The sequence below is a fragment of the Micrasema longulum genome, unplaced genomic scaffold (genome assembly GCF_059751315.1).
Source record: "Micrasema longulum isolate JH-2025_06_02 unplaced genomic scaffold, ASM5975131v1 h1tg000639l, whole genome shotgun sequence".
NCBI classification, from domain to species: domain Eukaryota; kingdom Metazoa; phylum Arthropoda; class Insecta; order Trichoptera; family Brachycentridae; genus Micrasema; species Micrasema longulum.
This window is the reverse complement of record NW_028277835.1, coordinates 911,283-936,950: the sequence shown is the minus strand read 5'-3', so window position 1 is coordinate 936,950 and position 25,668 is coordinate 911,283. Positions and strand designations below refer to the sequence as shown.

At 33.3% G+C, this 25,668-nt stretch overlaps 1 protein-coding gene across 1 annotated transcript; it reads left to right on the top strand.

Annotated features, from left to right (window-relative positions):
• Positions 1–4,460: 4,460 nt before the first annotated feature.
• S6kII (Ribosomal protein S6 kinase II) lies at positions 4,461–25,243 on the top strand. The gene is made up of 13 exons (XM_088229147.1): positions 4,461–4,627; positions 8,932–9,195; positions 11,629–11,814; positions 12,980–13,261; positions 14,870–15,024; positions 17,088–17,306; positions 18,145–18,303; positions 18,537–18,674; positions 19,798–20,004; positions 20,349–20,548; positions 22,396–22,493; positions 23,367–23,531; positions 24,659–25,243. Exons 1-13 carry the CDS (start codon positions 4,571–4,573, stop codon positions 24,851–24,853), a joined length of 2,325 nt encoding a protein of 774 aa, XP_088085273.1. The 5' UTR covers positions 4,461–4,570; the 3' UTR covers positions 24,854–25,243.
• The last annotated feature ends 425 nt before the right edge of the window (positions 25,244–25,668 follow it).

Genomic DNA, 25,668 nt, shown 5'->3' with positions numbered 1-25,668 from the left:
AAACGGTCCTATGCGGAAAAGATGTTATATAGTATGTAGAATAAGGGAAAAATAAAATAAAAAATATTTTTTAAGTGTAAGGTTTGCAGCGAGGGGGTTGAATTTTAGATTTAAAAAAAAAAGTCATGTTTTAGTAAGATGATTTTGGATACTAAATGACTGTTTTTCAGCAATATAAATATCAATGTGCATAATGATTTATTACATAACATATTACGATGGCTTTGATAATCAACCGTTTCCCCGTATCCTCTTAAATCAGTTCGTAAAACTGCATCAAAGTGAGCGAGCAGTCGTCAGAATAACATGTGCGACCGCTGTTCCCGATAAATAAATTACTATTATATTGTATGAATTGTGAGTCTATGAACTTGAACTAGTTTTGCACTATAGCGATATTAAGAATGATTGCCATATTTTCGCTTCTGGTTGTGATATGCCACCAAATATGCATTCTACCCGTGAAAATAAAATCTGGTACATATTTTGGCATTTAAACCGACATACGACATAAGAAAGACATTTCTGCATCGTGTAAATAATTTGTTAAGAAGTTAGAAAATACCAAAAAACGAGCATCAATCCCAATAATTAAGTACAAGATCATTTTATTTATTTATTTTATTAGGTGAACAAATAGAACGTACAGAAATATTGACAATTTCTTTGTATATTAGTATATGACATTCATGCACACACCAAATAAATTGTTTTCACTTAAGACAATAATTGAAATTATGTTTAATGTAACAAATGTAAATGATAAGAGAAAAAATACGAGCAAACGGAACCAGCTTGTGAGGAGGCTACTGACTTTCCAATACAGTCGAATATTGTTGAAGGTTTATCCTAAATTCTCAAAGACCTCACACTTTAAGAGCATTAGATCAGTATAGCGTTTCTAATCGAGCAGGAGTAGCTATCGTGTCAGCTGCACTTCTAGATTTTGGCGTAATATCACTAAGCAACATATCGAACGTCATTGATTGAATTTCAATTCGGCATGAGAAAACAAAAACAAAAACCACTTTTCCATCTCAGCCAGTTGTACCAAATTCTGATCTGATTAATTTATGTTTTGACCAACGTAAAGACGATACCATAATATTAAGAAAAAGCGGAAGAAAAATCAAAACGAAAAACACATAAGTCTGGAAAAAATACTCGAGTCCGAGTATATTGGAAAAATATTTGTAAATGTTGGAAGAATTGTTCTTACAAACCTTGTTGCGATTGGATTCGATGGAACAGTGGTTTGTGTGCCAGTTACATGCCAATAATGTTCCACATTGTAATATTTTTGCAAATTTAGATGGAACTACAATTTGGCTCAAAAGATTCTTGGGAGAAATGAATGGTTATGGTTAGATGGCGAGAAGCTGCCTGTAGTTTTATTCACCTCAATAAAATGCAAGCTACCTGCAGTCACTAATAAGAAAGGCTTGAACACTAATCAGCTATACTTAATGGAAATTGTGAAACTATCTACTTTGGACGTTGCAATTAAAGTCTGTCGAATAGAACCCATCGAAAAATTTGTGGCTATTTGCGGTACAACCGCAAATATAAATCATAAGCTGTATGCGTCTCTCAATAATCCATCCGAGATTAAATTGACAATAACGACTTTCATTTCAACAATATTTTGAGTTTGCCAAATTTTTGTAGACATGGACTGGATTCAACTCCCTGGGGAGCTATTAACATTAACATATTACAACATAGATGAAGAACATTTTAAAGAAGGCAATATAGAAATCTAGGCATCTACAAGGCTTATGACATGTCGTCGGCTGGTTTGAGTGGCCACGTTGCCTAGTATGTAGGTGAAATAATTCAATTAGATGAATCTCACTCGCATAAATAAAGGTGTCAGCTCTTTAACTCCACAAACATCAACAGATGAAAGAATTGAAGTAATAAAGATGTTCAAATATGGGCAGAATGGTGAATGTTAAACAGTGTGTAAATTGGCCACTTAAATCAGCCAATGAGCCATAAGCCCTGTAGATGCCTAGATTTCTATATTGCCTTATTTAAAAGACTTTCATTTCATTTCATTTAATTATTATGAGCCAGTTTAAAAATAAGACTTACTTTGTATCCTGAGAATGTTCTTTTATCAGTGCTAGCTGACAAGAGAAGACACGTAAGAAAAAATGCTTTTCGGGAGAATTCCGAGAGTCTGCAAATTGAAACGGACTGCATTTGCAACAAGTATCTGAATATTCTATTTGCCAGAATATTTGCGCAACAGATTATGTGGATTTGACTAAATGAGATAATCTGGCCGAACCTCGAATAACTGAACATTTACAAATAAAATGATTTCAGAAGCAATAAGAGACACATCGATTATTCAGGAGTCCATACTACCTTCCACCAAGGGGTTTTTCCTGTCACAGTCGAGCCACACGAATTGTAAAAATAGTTACGGAACCATCAGTTTCTGTCTGCAGAAACCAAAAAGAAACAGGTACCCATATGAAAAAATGGCAATAATAAAGAAAATAAATGCCAGTTATTAAGACTAGTAATAACCGTCAACTGGAATTTTGATGGTTTTTTTTAAACATATTTTTTTTCTGAAACTGCTAAATACGTATTACTAAAAAAAATTGCATCCATTTTGTTTATGTTATATCTTTGCGATAAATGTTTAAAAAAATCTAAAAATATTTGCTCACCCAAGAAAACATTTTTTTAATACCACCAAGAAAATTCTAAAATACCTAAACTTCAACAGTCTTGCGGATAATGCGATCGTAAATTTTTTTTTTGTTTATTTTCCCCTTAAGCTGTAGGCTATAAACGTCTTTTCCGCATAGGGCCGTTATGAATTTCCAAAAATTAGAGATTGAACCACCCTAATCTTCATATTCCAACATAGGTGCGTACTTAAATGGTGAAAGTAAATGTTTTCTGTTAGGAGTATGCGTGTTATTTCAAGCAAAGATTGTAGGAATTATTATGTACTTTACACTTTCTAGTCATTTAATTTTGCAATACATAGATACCTACGTTGCACTTAGATTAAGGAAGTACCTATGTATAAGTAAAAATAATTATACTGCATCTGTTTGTGGAAAAGTAAGTTCTAAGTATGCTGGTACTTATCATTATTCTTTAAACCTTAGGCATTTTCTTAATATGACCAAGCTTCAATATATAATATAATAGTTACTTTAAAGGCCGTTTGTTCTGATAATTAATAATTCGTATTGTATCTAATGTATAGTTATGAAATAGAAATAAGCGTTTGAGTAAATTGGTAGGCGCCGCGCCGTGCCGCAGTTGGTTTGATTCCTGCCAGTTGCAAGAAAAAAATCCAAGAAATATATTTTTCTCAATTGGTCTGGGTGTTGTGGTGTATCTTTTCCTTAACTCCTTCCATATTCCTCTCTACCCCACCTGCTGACAAGCCCCTGAATAGAGGTTTAGCGGGTTATTCCTTTAAAATATATATATTCATGCATATATAAGAACGCAAAAATCATTTTAAAAAATAAATAATTCTGATATATGCTTAAACAACCGGGTTTTGTTAGTACACCTAATTTCTAAGAAATAAATAAAAGCGAAAAAAACGTTTAAGCAATTTCGATTTTAAAACGTGCACCTATAAATCCCTGAGAGTAATGAAATCCCTGAGAGTAATAAAATCCCTCAGAGTAATCATCATTATTCCCTTTCCGCACCTAATGGTGCATATGGCACTGCATTGGTACACCGATTTCAGCGAATATTGATATTTTTTATTACATGAAGGTAAGGTGATCAGTTTTACACTTCAGGTACCAATCCAGGGACTATGAAATATTTTAGTGTAAAAACACCCTTTTAAATGAACATTTCATATCAACCATGTTGGGAATCGAACCCGAGACCTCTTGAATGGTAGGCAAACGTGCTGACCATCAAACCACAGGACCGACTAAATTAATAACCACTGTGTAATATTTTTATTTTTTTACATAGTAGATATGTAATATAAATGTATGAATGCTACGGTGAATAATGACGATTGGTTATAACGTATTGTAAAATGAAGCACGGAAAAATAATGTAACTTTTTGTACCTTAGCTACAAATTTTTTTATTTAACTAACAATTTTGTATAAAACTATTGATTTTACAAACGCGGTATGAAAATAATAAAATATTAATGTAATAATATGTCACAATTTACAAATATTAATGTTATTGTCTCCGTACTTATATTCATCATTGTTCCAAACTACATTTATTCATACTTTTATCGGTATGTGGAACATAATAAAGAAGTAGGTAAAGCAATACATATTTGTGTTTTTTTTAGTTCGTAGGGTGTCAATAAATAAAAATGTAAACAATATACATAATATTATGACATATTATTTTTGTTTTTGCGCATTGTACTAAAACACTTTTTTTTTGGCAACACTAAAAATTTATCAATCAAATCAACAATCAACCAAATCAACTTTTTCTATGGTGTATATGGCGGCCTTGATTGGCATATTGTGAAGCGGGACTGTCTACCATTATTTTTGTCAAAATTAAAAGAAATTACAATTGAATTGACAGGAATATGCCATTGGCGAATTCTGTTGATCCATGGCAAGTCCAAAATATCGGGGAGAGTGTGGTAAGTGGTTATCTCATAACGTAAATAAAAACTAGTTGCTTGTCATTATGTCAAACATCTTTTGGTGTTACATTGTTTAGTTCGTATACAATATATTATTACCTGTTAATTATTCTTAATGCATTAATGACTATAAATGCACCACTGCGCTATTGATTACATTTAATAAAAAAAATGGTTTTCAATTATGTAGGTAGGTATGTATATTCTAAATCCAATTTAGAAATTAACACTTCATATCTTGTTATGGGCGTTTCGCGGTTTCCAAAATTGATAGCGCGATTACTGATAACTGAAGATAAAATTAAGTTATTTACATTCTAACTTATTAATATTTGTTAAACTACTTCAGTTTGAACACACCTTATGAAATTTTGCACTCTCCGTTTACCTGGCTTTTAAAAATTACTATTATTATGTAAAAACTTACAAAAATTTACAATTTAATAAATTAATTAGAAGCAATTACAAATGTAAAATAACAGATAGAAAACAGCTGTAACAGCTGTTTATATATGTACTTTTGTTATTATTAATTTTGTTTTTAAGTTTGTTAAAGTTAGAGATTATTAGTTTGTTAAAGTTAGAGAATTAATTTTGTTTTATAAATGTTAAAAAAATCCCTTGCTAGACTTTACAATGTCACCCAATTCAAAAAATCGTTAAGCACTAAAAAGTATGTTTCCAAATACTTTTTAGTGCACACTTTTTTCAAGTAAAAAATATATACAAAAACAGAAACCATCACGCAGTTTCACCGTGAGGGTAGGCAGATAAGATAGAATGCCATAACACTCTGTCTTTGCATACAGACCTCGCTTCCTCTACATTCATACATCTTCTCATGCACGCACGCCTATTATTCCGACTTTTGACATGTCGTCCATCTTCAAATATTTGTTAAATTTAGTCTTGCCATATCCTAATCACCCTTCCTCGTTTTCTGCATCCATCAATATTCGCATCGTAAATTCTTTTAGCCATTCTTTCGCCGTTCATTTGCTCTACATGCGCAAACCAACTCAGCACTCCTGTAGGATTTGGTGGTTTAGGGTTGGAGCTCCTACCCCAGTTATAGATAAACAGAAGACACGAGGTTGCTGTTTAATGCATATTTATTACATGGTGAATAAGTAGTGAATTGTGTTGCGCAAGTGATACGGCGATGATGGGTTGAAGAGACTGCACTTGAACTACATGCCGGAACTGAGTGACTGGGTTGAACTGGGCTGACTGGGCGTTGACTTGCGCCCTGTGGTCTCTTTATAAACCTCGTTCCTTTGTTCTTCATATCTCCATGGTACGGACGATGTTAATGTACTGCAGGACGTTGATCTCGTGTTTTGCAGAATTTAATGAATTGAATTCAATAGAAAACGCTGACTTCCTTCATCGGTCGTCGCCTTATAATTTCAGGTGAAATTATTTAGCATGTGTGTATCATCAATCATGGAGTATGAACTCCTCAGTACCCCCTTCCAGTAAAGAGATCTCACGATACATGAAGTTTTTCTCTTGATAAACTGGCGAAGGTTGCTTCCTTTTTTGTCGGATACTTATATCTCAGTTTGAAGTACTGCTGATGTTAGTTATCCAGGTAAAGTGATGACGAATCTATTCTTGAATTTCTTGTCGATTTTGGGCTGGAGTGCTGACGAGGCTGAAAATCAAGGTGTTGCACTCTGGTATGAATAAACTGCTGGAATGTGCAGAGTTGCAGTGTTTGAAATAATTATCCATCGCAAATATAAAAATATGCACAACAGAAATTATTTATGTTTTTTTGTGCAAACGTTTTAAGTGAATCGTTATCACTAAAATTTGAATACAGAAGTTATCCATTGATTGATATATCAAGATGTTGTTTGTCAGATGGGCAATGCCGAGAAATTTAATATCCCACTGTAGATTTACAGATATCTACATAGTGAGATGATGCACTTTCTCGTGGCAGTGAGTAGTCCACGTCGGAGAACGAAGAATTTCAGTGCAAACCGAATATGTGAATGCATTATGAAGATTCTTCCCATGACTTGCGAAGGTTGGATATGATGCTTGCAGGATGCTTCTATGTAGTTTTTTAAACGTTAATGCTTGTGGAAGTCAACGTAGGTTGTTGAAAATAATGCCATTGTGGCGTGACATTGTTAAAACATTGCTGTGCAGAATCGGCATAGATGAACGAATTCCGCGTAGATGGGTGATCGTTGAGATGTGTGATCAGCATAGATGAGTCAGCTTAGAAGAGCGAGTTCGGTGTATTTGAACGTGTTCGTCGTAGTTGAGCAAAATAATTGAGACTAGGCGAGATCTGCGAAGATGAGCTTGATCGGCTTAGTTGTGTGAGATAAGCATGCTGCATGTTGTCTTCTGTCGTCCAACTGGATACTCCGTAGATGCTGTGTAGAGTGCAGTGTTTCCAAATGCGTTTAAAGAAGATCTCTGCAGCAGTTGAGTGTTCCATAGAGTACCACCCTGCTATCCTGGAGGAACATCACATTGGAACAACGGGGCGTGTTAAACTCGCGTTGGGGTCACCACTGTAGGATTAAGTGTGGTGGTCCCAGTTGTTTGAATGCCTGTATTTATTACATGGCGAATAAGATACAGCACTTGGTTGTGTAGTGTGAGTGTTACTTGTTCTTCATATCTCCATGTTAGGGACGATGTTGATGTACTGCAGGACGTCGATCTCGTGTTTCGTAGAATGTAATTAATTGAATTCAATAGAAAACGCTGACTTGCTTCATCGGTGATCGCCCTTTAATTCAGGTGAAATTATTTAGCATGTGTGTGTCATCAATTATGGATTATGAACCCCACACTCCTTTCTCGATTTTTTCGATAATGCTTGTCAGCCTTAAATAATGCATGAATCTTGCCATTTGTACACCTATCATACATAGTTTTACCACACGTTTGCCTGAGAGTTTGCAATTCGACGGCATTCATATTACTTTCATTCTTAGTTTTTTTTTTTTGTTAGTTATCTAAGCATAGAACATCTAATGTATTATTAATTATGCTTATCAACCAGTAGATTAATCATAATGTGGTAAATCTTCCACACGGTTTTCCTCAATACGTACTAATGTGTTTTTACTGCCACTGCCTGGTGTATGATTGTAAGGTGTGACTCATACTAACAAGAATTTTATTAAACTTGTATTTATATGAAAGTTACCGAACAGGAAGTGTAAGTGTGTAGCTCTAAGTAACCGGTAGTCATCTAATCAAAGTTTTCTGTTAAGTGTTTACTCTATTTCTTACATTTTAATAGATTTAATTTAACAGAAAAAATAGTGTTAATGTTGTTAATACTCACATATACTAGTGAGGTTAAGGTGCCTTTTATTGATATGTGATAGAAAAAGAATGTTTTTATGTTCTTAGGGGTTACTTTTTTTTTTACTTGTAATTTTTTTTGAGAAAAACTTTTTTATTGAGAATTAATATTTTTTTTATTAAGAATTACTTATTTTTTATAAATAAATTTTTGTAAAAATGCTACTTTTCATTGTAGCAATATAATTGCTTCTACATATTATTTTACTCTGTGGAAAATTCAAGTTGGCCACAGTATTAAAAAACATATCTTTGCCTTATAATCTCTTATAATAAGAATAGTTCTGATATGTTTTTGATCTTTTTTTTTCCTCGTCTAAACGGCAATTAACTTGAAATTTACTGCAACAGAGAAGGAAAATACTTAAAAGGGGAATACAGAAGTTTAGGCATTTACAAGGCAAATGGCCACAGCACACACACACTGTCTAACATTCACCATTCTGCCATATTTGACATCCACATTTCTTTAACTCTTCTATTTGTGGACTTTTCATCTTACATGACAAGTCATATGCCCTGTAAATGCCTAGACTTTCATATTCCACTCTTAAAAGTATATTCTCCCTCTGTTACAATAAATTTCATTGTTGATGACTCCCTAGGGAGTGGAATTCAGCCTTATCTGCAAACTTTTGGTCTTACTAACATTGTTGACAGTTAAATTATTCACATTGGAATATATTTAGTTCTAGTATTTCTTAAAGCAGTATTCTGTTAAGACAAATATCTCAACAGAGAAAAGGGAAATAACTGAAATAAAATCACCATTCTGGCTTTCTAAGTGGGCGTAATTCCAGTATTAGTCTACAAATATTTGGATATACTTAACATATTGTCGCTATACTGTTTTTGGAAAACTCCAATATTCATTATACTTACATTTGCCGAATTTAGTTTATAAATAACCAGATTTCTTCTGAAAAGGAGATTGATTTAATTTCTAAATCTAATTTCAGTGTGCTTCTTCATCCCAGTCCGCAGAAAGCCTCCACATGGCCATTGACGGAGAAACAACAATAGCGGCTGATGGTAGCCATGGCCTGGACCATGACTCTGCTGAACATGAGATTGAGTTGAGGGAGGTCATCAAGGAAGGTCACGAAAAGGCCGATCCTTCTCAATTCGAGCTCCTCAAGGTCTTAGGAGAGGGATCCTTCGGAAAAGTTTTTCTCGTCAGAAAAGTCGTCGGACAAGATTCAGGAACATTGTATGCCATGAAGGTTTGTACAAATACTTTATTAGTGATACTTACAGAATGCAAATTTATACTATTAAAAATATATATACCGACGGTTATAGTACAATATGTTGCAACCCACATTCACTTAATTTTACAGGCTCTCCTATAAACGTACCCTCTGGTATAAAAGTTTTCTCTCTTAACCTCATTTGTAAATGATCCTACTTTAATTCTTGTTATCGTTGGTTAGTATCGTTTTAATAGCACCAGTCAGCATGAAAATCGGCCCTGACACCATTTCTGCTGATTCTTATGCAAAATGATCCCCTGAATCCGAATATGACCCCCATTTACCACCATCACCCATCGTTTTCAGGTAAGGCCCCCCACCTATTTTGACCCCCCCACCGCGGACTTTAAGCCACAACCTGGACCATCAGATGATATGTCCACTGATGATGAAGAGTATTCAGCTGATTCAGCTTATTGATAACCTCACCTCTATTATTCTTTCCAATTAAAATAACCGTTTTTCGCAAATCAAATTCATGGCCATAAAATTACTATCGAAAAGTGATAAAAATATCGGGGGCTCTACCGAAAACGGGTTATATTCGGATTCAGAAAGTCATTTTACATAAGAATCGGCAGGAATAGTATAGGGCTCAAAAATGTTTTTTTTTCTCACCAGTATAATGAATAAAATAAAGTATTTACCATTACCGATGTTGACACATATTGTTTTTAAGTGGGATTGGACATATTGTGTCCTAATTTTTGAAGCAACTAATCTTACGCAAATTGCCCTTAGGTCAAATAGTTGGCTATGGTATTTTATTAATACATGAAGAATACATTTTTACACACTTCTGCATGCATACTTTAGTCATTTTCATGTTTTGTGGGTTGCGACATATTGCACCAACCATCAATATAAATTATGTGAACATTTATGTATTTACATTTTTCTGTCTATATTTTTATACTTAAAATAAGAAAATTTGTAAGATATTTGTAAAATTATACAATATTTTGTTTGCCATATTTCATCCTTTTGGGCATAAGTCACATTGAGCCAAAATTTTCATTAATTTAAAGGAAGTATATATTTACATAATTTAAAACAATTAAAATTCAACAGAAGCAATAATAAATAAAGAAAGAATAAATAACAATAGCAGAAATACACTAATCAATATTCAGCAAATAAGAAGTACGTATGTATCAAAATAAAAATAATATGATTTGTCTATACACAATATGTGTTCCAAAAAAAAATTCAAATCAACTTGAAATTAGATTAATCAATAATGAAAAAAATTATGTAACTAAAATTAGATAATATCAGTAAATGAAATGAATTAATAAATAGGAATTATTTCTGGAATAAGGCCAAAAATCTATCTGTCACAGTTATTCAATCAGAAAAAAATAATTTATTTCATAAAATTAAATTGATTTTTAAAATGCTTAATGTAGTGATTCCGAAAATATGCTACAAATATGGAAAAAGTACACTAAAATATGTGGTTCAAGTTACATTCTATTTGTTGCCAACCTACCTTAGAAATGGCGCTACCAAGAGAGACAAGGGCAAAATAAGAATGTAGCTAAAGTAGAGTCTCGGTTATCCGACCTACCGGGGCACTGCCCTTTTCCTTTACCCGACTGCACGCATTATATTCGCGCGCCAGGCGACAGTCCTCAGTGCTTGCGTAGCTCTTCCGTAGTGCATTTTGATGTTTTAGTTTGTTACATTCAGTTATGTTATATGTACACATTTGAAAAGTTTTCGATGTGCAAATAAAATTATGTAACACATTTTCAAAGTCGTTTTTATCATTTTCCGTGTTATCCGACCTTTTCGCTTATCCGACCTTGCCGCGGCCGGTTCAGGTCGGATAATCGAGACTACTGTATTTGATCGGGAGTTTATATGTAAACAAAAAAAAATATACCAGTTATGTACATATTTCTTATTATAATTGAAGACATGAAAAATCAGAGATATCTGGGGTTGAAGTTTTGAACGCCAGTACAATTATTGATTGTGTAATACTTTCATTCGCTTTCAAAATTAGTTTTCTGCTACTTTTTGATGGTGTAGTTGGTTTTATATGCAAGGGCTGTACATAAAATAATCATCTATGTAAAAAAGTGCATTTTTGAAATTTTACAATATAACACCTTCATCCACTCATGTCTTCAATTTTGGTATTTCTATTTAATTATCGTATTATTGAATGTTCTTGTGTCTCTTTTTCTCACTCCTTATGGTTTAGTTAGTATTTAGTATTAGATAAATAGTGTAATTATATGTTTTTTTTGTAAAGGATCTTCTCCGACAAGCCATATCAACTGGTTTGGTGATGAGTCTTGTCTCTAATAACATATCTGTAATGGATTTTGTATACATTTATTGTATTATAATACGTTTGTGTTAAATAAAATAAATAAATATATCTATTTGTAGGTCTTGAGAAAAGCTACACTGAAAGTGAGAGACAGGGAAAGAACCAAAATGGAACGTAACATTTTGGTAGATATGGGCCATCCTTTTATTGTCAAACTACACTATGCATTCCAAACAGCCGGGAAATTATATTTGATCTTGGATTTTCTAAGAGGAGGTGACTTGTTTTCTCGTCTGAGCAAAGAGGTTAGTTAATACTCAAAATGTTTTATCTTTTATGATAACATATGTACATAAGTCCCCATAATGTGATGGAGAGATGTAGAGGCAAGACATCCTCCACACTTTCCCTACCGCCATCCAGATCAGTCAAATAGATGCAAGAGACAAGTTAAACCAGAATAAAACTATACTCTCTTTTAATTTCATTCAGACATTTTACATCATTATAAAGTGGTTTCATATGCAGAATTTTATTATGTAATAATGGCTTTGAAATATGTCCGAAACTGAAGTCTAGCCATTTACAGAGCTTATGATCTGTCATTGGCTGGGTCAAGTGATCAAGTGGTGGTTTTGATGCCATTTGCTGGTTGAAATAAATATGGTTAGTAAAAAATTTCGAGTTAAAACTCACCATTGTCTAGCTTTGAAACCATTCCAATATAAAGATTTCTGGTCTATAAAAAACTTACCCATTTCCAACAATAGATTTCGCTAGTTTTCTCCATACTTTCATAGTGGGCTAGCATTCGGATGTAGTATTCAAAACAAACAAATACAGAAAATCTAAATGGAAATCAACTACCTATAGGCAGAATGTCGAATGTTACACAGTGTGTAAGTGTTCACTTAACTCAGCTGATGGCAAATCATAAGCTCGATAAATGTCTAGACTTTTATGTTCTCAACAGCATTATCTATGTCAAAAAAATATCTTATAATTTTAGTTTGATTTAAATTATCTATTGATGTTTCTTGATGGAATTCCATTGTAATGATGTAATAACTTATATTTACATACATAAGTTATTACATCATAATAATTTTAGATTTAAAACCACTTATAGATAGTATTGTTTTGTACTATTTGCACTTCCTTAACCCTTTATAGGACACCTAGAACAAAGTGATTTAATACCACTAAAATGGAGTATGTTTTCTATAATTTTGTATTAACAATATATCTTATGTCACAAAAGTATATTAATTACATACACTGGTAGATCAGTCTACCACTCGGATCTTCAAATGTATTATGTTTATTATCTTAAAAACGATAATATTTAAGAAGGTTTGGATGACATAAATCAAAACGAAAAATGTGTCCCATAAAGAAAGTTAAAAAAAAAACAATTTACTTAAATAATTTCTATAATTAATAATTTAAAGTCTTTAAATTTTCTTTTAGGTTATGTTTACAGAGGAAGATGTGAAATTTTATCTCGCTGAATTAGCATTGGCATTGAACCACGTTCATTCCTTGGGCATTATATACCGGGACTTGAAACCAGAAAACATTCTGTTAGATCAAGATGGACATATAGCCTTGACAGACTTCGGCCTTTCCAAACTGCCGCAGAATGATAAGGCGTACAGTTTTTGCGGAACTGTGGAGTACATGGCTCCCGAAGTTGTAAATAGAAAGGGCCACTCTTTTGCGGCAGATTGGTGGTCTTTTGGTGTACTTATGGTAAGGTTTGCACATTGAATCATCACTACACATTTATCCGCACCAGGAGTGGTATTCTGAACACAAAAGCGCGCGTAGGAAACATTTTTAACGCATATTACGTACTAAATTCACGCTAACAAAGCGATCTCACCGTGCACAATACCATTCGGAATACCAGCCTAGGGGTGCTATTATGGATCTTATTGCGGGGTTAGTGAAGAAATAAATTCGGGGGTTTTTATTTTTTGCATGCGAATACACTTTGTTTCATATATGGCCACACCAATGATAAAACGTCAAATAATGTATAAAACTGTTTTTATAACGGAAATAAACTAATACTGTTTGGTTAATTCAACCTAATTCAGTGTTTTAGGTATTGCTTATGGTCGCAATAATGTTCTAAATGAAAATCATTATGACTTTTAATCATCAGTGTGGCTATATATAAGACAATTTGTAAACGCATGCAAAAAATAAAAACCCCTAAATTAATCACTCTAGGGGGTAGATAAGATTCAGAGTACCACCCCTGGGCTGGTATTCGGTATAGCGTTCAAAATAGTAGCCCTGGTGGCAAATAGGGTACTGCATCAGTGCACCAAATGCATCATATCTCGATGATGAGTGTCAGGAAACTAAGGTGATCAGTCTTGCGCTTCAGGTCCAAAGACAATGAAATATTACACTGTAAAACACCCTTATAACTAACATTTCATGTGTCATACTTGCCAGGAATCGAACCCGGGACCTGAGCATGGTAGGAAAATGCTTCAACTACTTCACTATCGAGGCAGACTTATCTCTACTCGATTTTATATTTAAGGATTTTTAATTGAGGGCAGCCTCTGTGCCAAAAGCACTTGACAAAGATTCTGATTCTATTTCTCGCACAGAATGTGTACTGGATAAAAATCTCAAAACTATATTTATTTTCAGTCACATTATGGATTTTTCATTAAGATTGTCATTTTAAGTGTAGTTACCATAGAATTAAGAATAGTCCAGAAGGAGCGTAGAATCATATTTGAATACATCAGACTGTGTCCAAAAACACCCCCACTTTTACCGCGCGCATTTGTGAAGTCGCCGCGTAATGTTGCCAGATGGGAAAAAATACAATCATAACACAAATGTAAGGTAAAAAAAAAAGCAATTTGTTAATTTCTCTAAAATTTTATTGTTCACCCGAAAACATTGACACAACAGAGTAGATAAATAAGGGGTCGTTTGATAAGAGTAATTGAATTAAAGAACTTTGAACTTAAAAAATAAATCAAATTTCATTTTACATAAAACGAATATTTTTATGTCATGTTAAATAATATATGATGTTTACTAACAAAATGTCCATTTTGTTTTCTTTGACAATCTGACTGTCCCTTTAAGATCCCGACAGTAGTTCTACACTTTAAAACGACACAACACTGCATAGTTGAATTCAAATCGGGAGTTGCGTACTGAGCGACGTCTACAAAGAAACTAATGGGTCAAAATGTAAACCTATTCCTTCAAGAGTAGTTTAGTCGCCTTCTGTTTGATGCGCGTATGCGGTTTCTGGACTATTCCTTATTCTATAATAGGTATATATAATTTTTTTTATTTTTAATATTAATTTGTTTTCAGTTTGAAATGTTGACGGGTAACTTACCATTCCACGGTGCTACACGACATGATACCATGACACAGATATTAAAAGCTAAGCTTGGAATGCCCTCTAATCTAAGTGAAGAAGCCCAGTCTTTATTAAGAGCTCTCTTTAAAAGGAACCCGCATAATCGGTAATCTTATAAATAACTTTCAATAATAACAAAAACTTTTTTGTTCTTTTTACAATGTTTATGTTATAATACAGTAGAACCCCGTTTATCCAAACTCCAGTCATCCGGATTGCCAAATATCTGTATCGGTATCAGGAAATAAATAAAGGAGATATTATAATGACAAATGAAAAAGGGTGCTGGCGGCCGGCGCGTTTCTTCGTTAAAGCAATTAACTTTGCTGTACATCTTTAAGTAAGTTTTTGTGTTATAACATCTGGCACTCATTAATCCGAGTAATTGGAGTTTTACCGTAATGCAAATAATTGCTACTTTATAATAGAAGATCCAGAGCCACATTCTTCCGAAAAAAACTTAATAATAGAACAATATTATATTCGCAGCCATTTTGCAGAAACTTGATTTAAAATACTGGCCAAGAGGAAAAAACAAAAAAAAAACTCTCACTTCTGTTCAATGTACTTCATAGTCCTAACGCTCCTGCGTGAAAAATTTCAACGCTTATCAGTTCATGGTTTACCTCTTCGTTCTAATTCTCAAGGCACTTTCTCTTCCTTAATCTCTCCTTTCCTTTTTCCTCTTTCCTCTTTTTTTCCTTTTTCCCATTGAGTAATAGTTTTGATTTAAGGTAATTTATTAACAAATACGTTTATTTCTATTTTTATATACTTTTAGCTTTTTAATCTTTTTTTTTCTATTGAATATGTTCTGTAACTTGAATTATAAAAATAAAACTTTTATTTTATTGGTTGGTTGGAAGAAATTGCCATTTGGCAATAAGCCCGCCAATGTACAAATAACATTATGTACAAAAGTTAAATAAAAAAAAAATAAAAAAAACTTACTACATTTTCAATAAAACAACGTCTTGCCAGCAAGTTTAAATAAAATATGCTTACTACCCATAGGTTGTCGTATTACATTGGTCAGAAATGATACAAGATCATGTGCACTTTCCTGTACAATAATATGGAAATATCAGGTTTTTCTTTTTTAATTTCTAAAATAATAAAAATCTATGAAATACTGTCCAGTAAAAAAAATATTTTGCTAATTATTAGTAAAATAAAAAATATTTTTAAATTTGTAATTTTGAATTTCCGCAAAAACGGTCATTCCATAGGCCTCGCCCCTAAAACGTAACGATTCATGTTTATTTGTGCCTGGCCATTGAAATTTGTTTGGAACATTATCACGAATCTTGACATCATAACAACCAAGGCCAAACACGTCACGTTTTTCTAGCAACTGATTTTTATTCGATTTCTTGTTTACATTTATGTATGAAAACATTTCTCCACAATATCCATCCCCATTGATTTCGAAAATACAACTCATTATTCTAAATTCATTTCATATATTTTTATCGGTATTCGTAGTATGTGATATTTCCCTATTCTTCTGCCAAATCTTGGACCATTTTATTTCTGTTTTACACGGGGCAGTTTCTGAGATTGAAAATTGCACGTAAGCCTGCGCAGTACGTAAATGTTCTCGGCGAAAACAGGCAGTTTCACACAACGAAATATCTTGTAATGATGTGACTATTGATAATAAACATAAAGTTTCTAAAATAACATGGATCGTAAACCTTACCGAAAATCAGTATTTCCAGAAAAGAATGGCAAGAACGAAGCAAGTGTAGTGAAAAAAATAAAGTCATACAAGCAACAACAAATACATGTTGACAGTTGAAGTTGACAGTTAACAGTATCACAGGTGTACGCGCAGATCTTGGTTCAAATATTTGTTGAAAAATTTGACAACAAATTTCACCCAATTTGTGTATTACCACACAATATCCTGCTAACAGGAATTCGGACGTTTTATCATAAAACAATAATATTATTGGGCTAATGTCAAAATCAAGAATCGATAAAATCATTATTATTTAGAGGTATCAAAATTTAAACTTTAAAACTAGTACGTACAATTCACAAATTTGATTTGTGTTAAATCAGCCTCGTAACAATTGAACGGATTGTCAAGTCGTCAGTTGGGCATTAGCCGGACGATATATTCCATATCTCGTGACACCTTATATCATGTATTCAATGTTACAGGCTTGGTGCCGGAGCAAATGGAATTGAAGACATTAAACGCCATGAATTCTTTTCAACTATTGATTGGAAGGCCTTGCTAGAGAAGACAACACGGCCGCCATTTCGACCCGCTGTGTCTCGTGCTGACGATGCATTCTACTTTGACTCTGAATTCACTTCTCGCACTCCTAAAGATTCGCCAGGAGTCCCGGCATCTGCCAATGCGCACGAGCTTTTTAGGTAACTGAAATTTTTTTAGTGTTATTTTTTTCTTTAATTAGTAATGCCTGATAAAAATTATTACGGTGCCACCACCTTAACACTGATTTTTTAATGAGTCACAGGCATGGTTCGTTCGTGGTTGTCACTATAAGCTGTGTTTCTTATATTCATTCGCTTTATAGATTAAATGTTATAAAATAAAATACGCTGTCTCTTTAACAGTGCAATAAACTAGCATTTTTTCAAGTTTCAAGGAATCGTAATCAACCATTTTAGAAACTGGGAAATAATTTGTGGTAGAGCGGGGTTTGAACCTCAGACCTTTGGATCTGGAGTCAGTGACACTACCAAAGGACCACAACCTGCCTCATTGTTATTGAACTTTTTTACTAAATTTACTTAACATGTTACATACTAATCAAATTGTTCCGATAAACTTTTGACATTTTAACATTTTAAGATTTATAATATTTCTTTTCTTTTATTTTTCAAATAATTACTATTTTGAACGTTTGTTTTTTTATGTAAAAGGGAGCTAAACCATGTAATATTTCAAGGCATGTGTATTTGAAAATGTTCTATTAAGGCCAAATTAAATTATTCTTACTCTGGAAAATTGGAGTTTGTGCTATGTAAGCTCCTGACACCGACTTCTGAAACTTCGAGATGTAGGTTCTGCAGTGCAGATGATGAAACACCTACACACATTTCATGTGAATGTGATGCTTTGTATCGCAAAAGAAGCCAAATTGAATTAGTGGAGTCTGGAATTTGAGATAAGATGTGAAATATTATTTTGACTGTGTTGTTCTTTAGCATTGGTTCAAAATGATAGATGTTCTGTTTATATTTTCAGAGGATTCAGTTTTATTGCTCCATGCCTACTAGAAGAAGGAAATGACAAAACGGTAACGAACCAAACTGCCACTGCTGCCACAACTCAGGCCAGTAATCCTAGTCAGGAAACATTTTGGAGTGGTGCGATTAACAGAAATCACTTTTTTGAAGAATACAGGTATGCCCGATCCAACTTATTAAACATTATCAATCTATTTTGCATAATCTAACTAATTTCTAAAAATCTGTTTTTAAATTGTGAACTAGACCAATAAATAAAGCTCTTAAAATATTTATACTGTTTGCAGTGTAGTTTTGTAAATAAATTAAACTTTTAGATATTTCCATCACACGAATAACTGACATATTTCTTTTAATGATTTTCTTGCTAGTAAATTTCTTCTTTTTCAGATTATTAGGCGAACTTGGAGCAGGGTCTTTTTCTGTGTGTAGACTTTGTGAACATAGAACTAGTAAGACACAATATGCTGTTAAAATTATAGATAGGACTGTCTATGATCCTAGGGAAGAGATAGAAATTCTACTCAGGTTTGTTATTACAGTAAAACCTCATTTTTACGTTCCTCAATTTGACATTTTCTTACTTTTTACACCGAAATGTTCAGGTCCCATTTTTTCCATACATTCTCATTCAAGTATTCCCCCCAATTAACATTTTTTATCACCCCGGTTTTATGCTGAAAATTTTTTGAAACTCAGCTAATGTGCCATAACTGTAACCGTAATACGAATATTTTGAGAAACATCAACTGCCGAGCGGGTGCGCCTTGAAACGGCGCAGCAACCGTACATGGCACGGCGCCGTGGTGATGTGTCCAGACCCTGAAACTAGTGTAACAACAAGCAGCTTTTTAGTTTTTAAACCACTTATTACTATATTAATAATATTGATATTTGTCGCATCTATTCTCAAAGTTAAAACTAAAGCAAATTAAAAAAGAACAGGTGAAGGTAAAAAATATAACAAGCAGCAAGAAATCTAGTTATCGATAATTAAATTTTTAAAACGTTATATATAGTGGTAGAAGTGGAAGAGGAGGAAGGATAATGTTATGAACAAGAGTTGCTATCAAATAAAAAAAAACAGCCAATAGTTATTCCAATTCTGATCATGAGGTCCATTTTGCTGATGATTCAGTAGTGTTTTATTAAGGACATTGTCCAATGTTGTCTGTTTGTGTGATCAAATGTGCCAGTGCCGGCGGTGGGAGTAACGACGAATGTGTAAAATACTAACAAATTCAGGGAAAAAATTGGCATCAAAATGTGTCCCTCTGCACGAGATGTATCTTTTAAATCCTCCAATTCTCAATCCCAAGAAAAACTTCCCTTACAGCCGGGTAGTTTCAGACTTGAATAAATTGCCAAGCCTAGTTGTCCATTCCATTTTGGTCAACCAGTTCAAAAACCTTGTTGAAGGAGAACGCAGACAAAAACCAGTACAAGGGAAATAGGTGCTCGGGCAAAGGCTGCCTGTCTATAACAAATAATAATTATTATTTAATATTATGAATAGGGGGGTTGACAAATATACAGCTTTCACTGTATTGGCTGGGTCTTCACAACTAAATCAAAGATATTTCTTGTGAAATAAAATCAAAAAACAAATAATCAAAATAGATGTGTAAAAGGTTGAATATCTGCAATGCAGGTATAGCCAGCAGCCCGGGATCGTATCCCTGCGCGGGGTGTATGAGGACGGGAAGTGCCTGCTGCTAGTGACGGAACTGTTGCGCGGGGGCGAGCTCCTGGAGCACATCACGCAGCGTGGTCGCCTGCCAGAGCTCGAGGCTCGCGCCATCCTCACCCACGTACTGCGCGCTGTCCACTACCTGCACCAGCATGGGGTCGTCCACAGGTATTCACTAGTTAATAATGTTTCGGACGCAGCTATAATCGCAAGTAGAAGGTTGACACTTTCCCATTTCTATCATCTTTTAATTCTGGAATACTCCACCAAAAGTAGGTTAAAAAATAATACTGGGTAGGGCTGAGCCGACTGACTTAATAGTCTACATATTAACAAATAAAATAAAAAGCCGCTGAATTTTCTCATTTACCACTTCATCACTCATCTTAAATTGACATTTTCTTTTAACAAATTAATTTTAAATTTTAATTTACCTGGCAAGGTCTGTCTTAACGGATTATGAAATAATAAGACTCCTAGAAAGTTTAAGGCTAATAACTTTAATTTTTCAGGGATATCAAGCCTTCCAATATTCTGTTTGCCACTTCAGAGCGTAAGCCAAGTGACATCAGACTTGTAGACTTTGGTCTCGCTAAACAACTTCGGGCAGAGAATGGTCTTTTGATGACTCCGTGTTACACAGCCAACTTTGTTGCACCAGAAGTTCTTAAAAGGGCGGGATATGATGCGGCCTGCGACATTTGGAGCCTCGGTATGTTTATTCTAGCCTTACGATTGCTCAAGGTTCGAACCCCCCACTACCACAACTTAATTTTCATTTTCTAATATATAATTATTTATTTACAACTCATTTTTCAACGCTCTTAAAATTTTTAATACATATTGGGTAAATCATTAGGCGATTTTTTTAAATCTAAGTTGGTTGCAACAGAGAGGGAAAACATTTTTGAGAAGAGAATATGGAAGACTAAGCATTCACAGGGCTTATGACCTGTCATTGGCTGGTTTAAGTGGTCACTCATTTGGACATACTCAAAACGTTGTCGATTAATCTAACTGGTATAAAGAGTAAAAAATAAATAAAAGTTGGTTTCAGGAATTGCCTAGTAAGTGAACTGGTTCAGCCGGATGAAACTCACCCACATCGATAAAGGTTTCGGCTCTTTTACTTCACAAAAGTTAACATACGGAAGAGTTGAGGAAATGTGGATGTTTAACCATGGAAAGAATGGTTAATGTTACACAGTGTGTAAAGTGGCCACATAAACCAGCAAATGACAGGTCATAAGCCCTGTTAATGCCTTGACTTCCATATTCCCTTCTCAAAAATGTTTTCTCTGTAGCAACAAACTTAAATTTAAATAACTGCCTAGGGAGGAAATACAGCCTGTTTACAAACATTTGGGCATACTCAAAACATGGTTGATCAAATATTTTTTATATGAAATAACGAAATGTTAAGGCATCTATAGGGCTAATGATTCCTGGCATTGACTGTTTTAAGAAATCAGTTTGTTCATTGTGTGACATTCACCATTCGCTTTATGATTAAACAACCATTTGTTTTTTTTTTTTTTTTAAATAAATATTTGCGTTCTTATGATTTACCCAAATATTTAATTTTGAGGGCCATTTTCAACGAGTTGAAAATAACTCACTATTAGAAAATGGAATCAAGTTGGGGTAGAGTGGGATTCGAACCACAGACCTTTGGTCCGTGAGTCCGAGACACTAGCCACAGGACCACATTTAAAAAAAAATATATATACGAGGTGTGTTCAGAAAAAACCAGGAATTTAATTTTGTGGGTTTGGGGAGTCCGATTGTCAATTTTTAAATTTTTATTATGTTGGCTTATGTGCCCCTGAAGTATGCCAAAATTTTCAGCTGTATTCATTGTTTACTTTGTCTGTGGCAGCCAAAAAAATTAAGAGTCGGACTCTCCAAACCCGCGAAATTAAAAAAAAAAAACACTATTTTCTGAACACACCTAGTACTATGGTATTTGTGACTAGGAACCGAACTCATTTTTATTTATTTATTTATTTTATTTGGGAAATCAACAGTTCTACATACATATTTATAGTAACTAAACAGATATAGTGTATAAACTCAGAACTAATAACAGATTTCCACAAAGTATAGAAAGTTAGTAAAGAAAATATATTACATATCAAATAAATACATATAAAAATGTTATTTTCATGTACTCATAAACATTTTTCAATAATCAGAGATCAATTCAATTCAGATCATTCAATTTTTTTATATTTATTTTAAGAACATTAAAATACTGTAAATCGGGAGGGATTAAGACAAGAATGCTTGAAAGAGAGGATAAGGAGGGGAAGGGAGATGTACATATTTATTATTATAATGTCTACTAAGTTACATAATGCATTTTTAGTGTAAATTTTAAATCTGACAGAGTGATGTTTTCCATACAGTAATCTGTTGATTTTTGTGATGCAAATAATACGGAAACATGAGTGCAGAATTATTTTACCTACTGCCAATATGTACTAAGTTCCTATTTGAAATAATAAATGAATACATATTTAAAAATAATTATGCTATTTGCATTTTCTTTCATTGCAGGTGTTCTGGCATACATAATGCTGGCTGGAAAAACCCCCTTTGCATCAACTGGTGATGACTCTCCAGAAGCTATTTTGGCACGGATTGAATCGGGAAAGGTATTTTGTTTTACAACTTATCTTTTTGAATTGGAGACCTGCAATGGATGACTTTAGGCATTACAAAACACGAATTTTAATTAAAACAAAACAACTTTGTTTTTAACGACTGGTTTATTTTCCCTTACGTGAACATGACTAATTAACTTGACTTTTAGCTCCATATGTTTAGATTTATTACTTTGAAGACACTGTTACGATAAAATAGGATAAAAAAAAGTAAATTATATCTTGATGAAGAGAAGCTTGTGTAGCTTGGAAACTGATCGCTAAAAAATAAAAATAAAAGTGGTTAAAAATAAAGTTCTTTTATTTGAATTATAATGAATAACCACAAAGTCAGTTCTTCAGATATAAATTTTATAACACAAAAACGACTTTCGTTAGAAAAACATTTCTTAGGAATCCACAATCTAAACTTACAACTGATTTCTGCAATACAAATCTCTTAGTTGTATGTATCTTAATTTTTATTATTTATTATGTACTACTGTACTGCTGTATGATATTTTTTTTAATAAAAAAATAGTATGAGTCTTGCTAACTAGGGAAACCTGTTATAAGGAGGGCTGTACAGTGTTCAAAATTTAATTTAAATATTTCGCAAGTCATTCAAAAATATTTTTTCATTTCTCCTATGCTAATTTGCTTCAGCTGGATTTTGATTTATTTTTTTGTATATTTTTTTCGTGGAGAAACATAGTAAACAATTTGGCAGATAAATTATCCTCGCACCTTTGATCAAATGTTGTGTTAAAGGAAAGAATATTGACAATGATATTATATCTTGCCCTTGTTATAAGACAATATATTATATTCATGTCCATAAGCATGGGGATGATGATTGTCCATTATTGTTTCTTTTGTATTCAGGTCGAATTGAATACGGGAGTATGGACCACAATAAGTACTGCAGCACGCGCTTGCGTGAAGCGAACATTACATGTAGATCCCACGCGACGCCCTACGGCTGCTCAACTACTAGAAGACCCGTGGCTTCAAGGAGATGTTCCACATTACCAGAACTCACAAGCTCAGGTAAACTATTCAATATTTTTCCAAACAAAGGACATATTACAACTGGCAATTTTTTTATAGTAAACACACCCAACTAAAGTGGTATAGCCACTCATTGAAAATTTTAAAATTGATTTATTTTGCAAGGTAAACAAACAGCATGTGAACATAAAGGTATATTATTTTTTTTACCTATACCACACTTGTGTGTGGGGACGCTTATGCACACATCAAAAAATTGTTTAGACTGAAGACATAATATTAATAACGCAAACTGTGTTTAACAAAGCGAATATGGAAAACAATAAAAATATCTATTTATAATAATAACAAAACTCTTAATATGTGCTCCTCTCAATATTTCTATGACTCGATACTTGAATTTTTGTTCTTTTGTTTGTCGACATGAAAAATATCAACTATTTTTTTTACTAAGAATCATAACCCTTCAACATATCCATCAGAACAATTGTTCCAGTGCATGAAGTATGAAGGTGCTGGATGTGAGACACCCTTCTGGTCTCACAACAAGGAGAAGTCTCGGCAAACTTTTCGTATGAGGTTTTCCCAGAATATTCATTATGTAATGCCCACGATTTGATATGCATTATGAGAATTTGTATTACTTTTTCATTCATTACACATTGCAATACAATGAATCATGTCTTGTTTTCTCTGTCTGAGAATATTGACTTTCCTTTAGGTTCGCTATGCCGCGTCAGACAAGATGTGAATGAGTAAATACCGTAAAAATATTTTATTAAAATATCATTACAACAAATGTACCTGACTAAGAATCAGAGACACTATGAAAGTGATAACAGGATTTAAAATCTCTCTTCCTAATCATAATATTTGGGGAACGTGATAAAATTAATATTTTGTGTACTAAAAATTATGTGATATTGCACACAATCACAATAAGCGGGTACTTTTTAGAGCCTGTTTCTAAAAATAAGAATATTTATGCATAGTAAATAGCTAACGATTTTGTATGTGAATTGAAGGAAAATGTTTCTAAAATTATACTTCGAAAGAATATTTGCGTTGTATAATTTATAAAATACAAAATAATATGTTTTATTCAAATTCATCCAAATAAAGTAAATTTACCAATTTCTCTTATTATGTGTTAATATTTGAATTAGGTTCCAAATTTGACTCAAGCGAGTGCCGAGAGTGTGCTGGGATTGCGGAAAGCTGTAGACAAAACATTCCAAGTGATGAGTACCTCTCCCAAGCAGCCACAGTGCCTGGGTCCAGTCAGCCTCTCGCATTTGGCCCAGAGACGGAATAAACTCAACTACACTCCCACCTCGTCCGGCAAAGCCACGCAAGTTTAGTCCAAAATGTACAAATTTTGAGCCGTTTCAAACACAGTATGGTGGGATTTGTGATATTTCCCGCTACTGCATAGAATGGATTCATGATAATTCATTCACAAAGAAATGATATATCCAAATTGTATTAAATTCGCTGAATGCGAGCGAAAAAGTCAACTTTTTAATCTGAGGTATATTTATTTTAATGACATCGAATGCGCTGGGTCGCAATGAATAGTAAAAATTTGTCAGCCTTTCATCCCAGATTATGTATATTTTGAATAAAATGTTTATCAGATGTTTTATGTATACATACACACGCGCAACAAAATATGCATACATACTTGTTGAATGTTATAAATCTGTGTTTTGATAAACAAGATTTGAACTGACCGAAGTTTTCTTGACTCACGAGTCGATATTAGAATATTATGTATGTAATTTTATCTTATTGCTGGTCACATCAATCAGTAGTGAAAGTTTGTGTCTATAGACAAATATAATATATTCTCGTACTGTCACATTTCAATGTTTGCAAACTTAACATAGGTATTTAATCAATATTGTTATTTCACTTCATTATAATGGCACTACAAATATTATATCATATATGACACTGTTTGCAAGTATGTAATTCATATTTTTAATAGAAGTTTTGCAATAGTTACTGTTACTAGAGGATGTTCAGTAGTGGTTTTAATATTGTACTATTTATTAACAGAGTTCTTTACATATTCTGTGCATCATTAGTCAATCCTTTTTATTAATGTTATGATTTACTTCCATATTCGATAATATCCTTAATTATAGAAAATACATCGCTCCACAAATTAAAC